The following is a 5216-nucleotide window of genomic DNA, read 5'->3' on the forward strand; positions in this document are numbered from 1 at the left end:
CTTAAACAATGGAACGGGGCCCATTTTAGACCCGGTCGGGCGAAGCAAAGAATCAAAGGAGGTGGATTGAATTGAGATTCACCGAAGAATTGAATTGTACTGGGCGACAAAGAAGCAGAGCAATGAAGGCGGGGGGGGGGGGGGGGGTTGGGTGCTTGCGGTGGTATGCAGTGCATTGTCGAAACAGGCTGTGAAGCGAAACTAGATAGATAATAGTAAGCATTGTTGTGGATAGTTTGTATGATTTTATTAATAAGGTGGCGATTGATTTAATAGCCTCAAAGTAACAATGGTCGCATTGTTTCACTAATGAACACACAAGGTTAGCAGAATTGGCATCATTGACCTGTTATTATACCGGTTATAATATTGGGCTAATTAACTAGAACAACTCAGGGAATTCTAACTGAGACTCTTTATGCAAGTAGCTTTTGGGGGTAAATTAACCCACATAAAGGTCTTCAAATTAACCCACCGAAGATCCCCACATATTAACCCACCTTTCCAATCTTCTCTTCACCGTCAATATCAACTTTTTGACAAATATTCTACCAGTTTCTTTACACCACCCCCCCCCCCCCTCTCCCCCACTTCTTGTTCGACTAATTGATTTTCATTACCCGCGCGTTAACGTTTCTGTTCGATTAGATTTCTCCCATTACAATTTTGCAAACAAGTACTGACAAGTTAAAATTGATGCTTTCCTAGGCGGGCTAAATTGGATAAATGCGCCCGCACTAACTTGTCAATTATCTTCTCACTTTTCCTGATGGCTTCCGGGAAAACCTGTTTAATAGACAGGATGAGAAAGTGCTGCTAATGGGATGAGGAGCAAATGAGTTTATTTTAAAATTGATTTTCACTTTGCTTTGGGTTGAATTAATTTTAAATTAAATTAGTTCCCCGCCTCGCAGTGCTATTAAGGCGGTCTCATCTCCCCTTTCGTGTTTTTTCTCCCATTTCCGTGTTTTGTTCGGCGGCGGCGGCGGTTTTCTCGATCACCCTGTTTTTGTACCGGCCGAGTTTGTTATGTGATTCAAACAGGAGGCTGAAATTTCACTTTTCAATTCACCCCAATTCAAATCGCCCCCTTTCTTCCTTTCATTCTTCTTTCCTCTTCTCTCTGTTTTCTTCAATTCCCACTGGCCAAAAAAGTATCCAATTAATTCATCTGTTTATCACCACATGAAAGCGAATATAATATCGCTTAGTTATTATATAGCAAATCACCCTTTAAAGATGCTAACTGATTATCATTAAGAAAATAAAATAAAAACACAACTATTTCCCTGATTCAGATTTTTTTCCATTATTGTAACATTTCTTGCACTTGCAGTTTTCAAAATACCGTTACATCCACAGTCTGCCAAAAATTGTCCTCAAATCTTACTGAAAACATTTCTTTCTGAAACGCACTTGTAAACTCAAAGTCAAACGAGATGCCCAAAATATTCAGACCTTGGGAAGACAATTCTGTAAAAGTTAGCCCAAATAATTGGCCTTTCAAACCAGAGGCAAGATTATGCGCAACTGATTGTTCGCCCAAAATCACATCTGAAAAAACCTTGTTGAACAATTTGGAGGAAAATTTTCGAAACAACTCGGTTTTGATGGAACAGAATCACCTGAACCAACAACTCTGTGACTATTATAATTTTCTTTGCCTGCAATCACTTTCCGTGAGCAATTCAACACTCTTTGCTACTTCTCCGAATCACCCGAGTTACAAAAAACGAGTGAATTTTCATCAAAGTCTCCCGTTCGGCCTAACAGCCGAGCTAATTTCATCAAATATTGACCGCTTTCAACGTTCTAACGCGCATCAAAACATTATTCTAAACAATAACAATAACAATAACAGCAGCAGTAAAAACAGCATCAACAAAGTCAACAGAGGAAAAGATTCTCAAATTTTGCCCAATTTTCGTAGTCGCGATAGCTGCAATTGGGAAATTAAGGAAAACAGAAGGGGGGACATTTTGCGGACTCATGAAATTGCAGAGGATCTTTGTGGATCAGGGGGGCTGATGGCAAGAGAAATGAGTCATAATCTTCATCAACGGGGGGAGAAGGGAAACGCCCATGAAGACAAAACTAGTGAGCACAAATATTGATGCATTTATATTGATGCATAATATATATATGAATTTGGATTTTAAAAAAAACATGGAAAACCCGTTATTTAATTTCAAATTTGGTATTTTACCGTTTTGTTGTAGTTTTGTGCATGAAATCATTTGACTCGAAATCTCACGGCATTTTTCTAGTCTCATTTATGTTTCAATTATTTTTATATCTTGAATATCTTAAAATCTCCATATCCTGATTCAAATCGAAGTATTAAAAAAATCGTATTTCAAAAAAGTACCTTCATAACAAGTTTTTTTTATGTTTGTTTCTTTTTAGAGCACGGACAGTGGGAGAGGGGAGTTGCAACAAGAGGAATTATGGATGGTGACGACTTGATTTCCGGGAAATGTGCGGCGGGGGTGCAATATCAGTTGCCGCAGTCGGGGGGACTACAGCAGCAGGGAGAGAAGAGAGTGTTCAGCTGTAAAGTGTGTGGAAAGACCTACAGTTCATTAGGGGCTCTGAAGATGCACATAAGGACTCATACTCTTCCTTGCAAGTGTCATTTGTGTGGGAAGGCATTTTCCAGACCCTGGCTGCTCCAAGGCCACATCAGGTACAGGGGTTCAGTTTTTTGGCGCTTAATAACTTCACTCACAAAATATTAGCGGTTATGAGTGGTTTTTGGCCAAAATTTGAGGGTTTTTATTAGTTTTTTAAGTGTAAAACGCTCATTATTTCAAACAGGACCAATCACAAGCCAACCGATTGAATCGACCATTCTGAAATTTAATTTTGAGCCGAACCTGCTTAAGAACGACTGAAAACCTTCAAATTTTCCTAAAAATTGGACTTAAATCTCAACTTGAGTATTGTACAAATAAGTAATCAAAAACTCTCTTTGCTGAAAAAGTTTTTGGTATAAACTAGAAAAATAAAGAGTCGCTTAAGATTCAGTTTACAACTATTAAAGATGTATATGGGTTACTTTTTCAGTAGTAGTATATAAACCAACCGAATGAATAAAAGGTACCAACCAACTGAACCAGCCACAAACAGCCGAGCAGTTGCTTAATAGTTATGTAACATTTACGAAAACCATGCTAGTTTCTACAAAAATGACATAATTTTTAGTTGGTTATCTCAAACTACTTTTCAGGACTCACACAGGTGAGAAGCCATTTGTGTGCAGCCAGTGCGACAGGGCATTTGCAGACAGGAGTAACTTAAGAGCTCATCTGCAGACCCACGAGGACAAAAAGAGGTTCATCTGCAAGGAGAAGGAGTGCGGCAAGAGCTTCTCACGCGCATCCCTCCTCGACAAGCACACGTGCACTGCGAACACTTCTACAAGTGCTCACAGTGCAATTGCTGTTGCACCGCTAAACTGCACCCTTGCTGCATCGCCAAATTGCGTCTTTTCACGAGAGAATGCTCCGTAATGTGTAAATCATAAGCGTCACTGCAAAAGAAAACAGCCTAAATATCAAATTAAAAATCAGTTTTTGTATAATTTAATTTATAAAACTTATATTATTTAATTTTCTGTTAGTAATTTGAAGCAAAAATTTTTCAAAGCTGTTTTCATTTAATTGAGCCATATTTTAGCAGCTGAGTCATTATCCGTTATATGATGAGCAATAACCGTGATGTGATGTATAAATGCTACAAAAAAGCGACTTCTTTTTTCTTCTAATCTTGTTTATTTTTCGCAAAACTCAGGATTTGGACGTTTAAATTGTTACATAATACCCTGCCATTTTCAATTCTACATCATTCTAAATATGCGCGGAGAGATGTGAAAGCTCTGAGATTTTACTAAAGATATGTGCTAACTAAAGCTCTGAGATGTTTTGGGAACAGACCATTTGGTCAAAAGACCTTCTCTCATGCTTCACTCTGGGATAAAGTGATTACCGATATCTTTTACTAATTTGTGAGCCTGATAACCTTTTATTATGATTTTTATGTTAATTATGAATATGATTAATACTAAAAAAATTACAAATCAATTGGTTTTCACTTTTTCTTTTGTTTCACGTTCTCAAAAATAAATTGTTGGTGCAAATTTCCCTTAAGTGTCCTCAAATTTTGTCCCAACATGGCCAAATTTTATCAAAAACCTCTGAGTTGCATAAGATGCGTTATAATATGAAAACAATTACACAAGTTCATATCGAAAAAACATATTACTTTTCGCGATTGGTCTCCGACGAGAATGTTCCGACATAGAGTTAAAAGATACAAAAAAAATTGTTTTTTTTTTCTTCTAATTTTGGTCATTTTTCTGCGTGGTGTGATAAAATTATCTGAAAGCATAATCGACAGTCACAGTAAGAAAAAGCAATTGGAAAACAGCCAGTTAAAATTCAAACTGTTTCGAAAATTTCTATACAGAAAGTGAAAGACTCAAGTTAAGCATAGATAAGCGTTTGCAAGCTTGCAGGCTGACCACATTAGCTTAAAATGGGGCGCAAAACTGAAATTTTCAAACTGGTTTTTCCTGACAGTAAGAAGATTTTTTCCAAATTTTTTAATGTCGATTAAATTATGGCTTAAAAAGATATAACATTCGTTCCATGTTGATGATTATTTGTGGTACCTGATTTTGTGTAGAAAGAAAAAAAACTGAAAAAACTATTTTGGAGATAAAAAACATATAATTTAATTGCGTAGTTTTAAAAATATATTCTAAAAAGTAAAAAATTAAAGCACACTCGAATTCAAAGTTACTCCACTTTTTTAAAAACTAAAACAGACCCGAATACAAAGTTTCTCCACATTTGTCAAAAGGTCAGATCACAAAAAGTAGCAGGTTCATGTGCGAGTAGCACATAAATAAAATTCCACCACATTCTTCAAAAGTTTTGGAGATTAAAATTATATATTTTAAATGTGTATTTAAAATATGGTTTTTAAAAAGATATTTTAAAAAGTAAAAAACTAAAACACACCCGAATACAAAATTCCTCCACATTTTTTAAAACGTCGGCTCGCAAAGAATTGCAGGTTGATGTGCAAGTAGCACAGAAAGTTCCACCACAATCATGAAAAAATTTTGGAGATAAACAATATATATTTTGAATGTGTAACAGTTGTTGTGTGGTAGGATGAAGGAAAAGACAAAACAAAGAAAAAGAGAAAGC

The 5216-nt window shown here is 36.3% G+C and overlaps 1 protein-coding gene across 1 annotated transcript; it reads left to right on the top strand.

The window, feature by feature from the left end:
• The first annotated feature begins 994 nt into the window (after positions 1–994).
• On the top strand, positions 995–3540 carry LOC134857142 (endothelial zinc finger protein induced by tumor necrosis factor alpha-like). Its single transcript, XM_063873517.1, has 3 exons — positions 995–2097; positions 2407–2686; positions 3230–3540. Exons 1-3 carry the CDS (start codon positions 1440–1442, stop codon positions 3510–3512), a joined length of 1221 nt encoding a protein of 406 aa, XP_063729587.1. The 5' UTR covers positions 995–1439; the 3' UTR covers positions 3513–3540.
• Positions 3541–5216: the final 1676 nt, after the last annotated feature.

This window comes from Symsagittifera roscoffensis, chromosome 1, assembly GCF_963678635.1.
Source record: "Symsagittifera roscoffensis chromosome 1, txSymRosc1.1, whole genome shotgun sequence".
Taxonomy (NCBI): domain Eukaryota; kingdom Metazoa; phylum Xenacoelomorpha; order Acoela; family Convolutidae; genus Symsagittifera; species Symsagittifera roscoffensis.

Bases quoted from the DNA above. Each gene is read 5' to 3' on its own strand.
- LOC134857142 (XM_063873517.1), top strand. From the start codon at position 1,440: ATGCCCAAAATATTCAGACCTTGGGAAGACAATTCTGTAAAAGTTAGC. The intron at 2,098-2,406 runs GTGAGCACAAAT...GTTTCTTTTTAG, and splicing joins CGCCCATGAAGACAAAACTA to AGCACGGACAGTGGGAGAGG. The intron at 2,687-3,229 runs GTACAGGGGTTC...ACTACTTTTCAG, and splicing joins CTGCTCCAAGGCCACATCAG to GACTCACACAGGTGAGAAGC.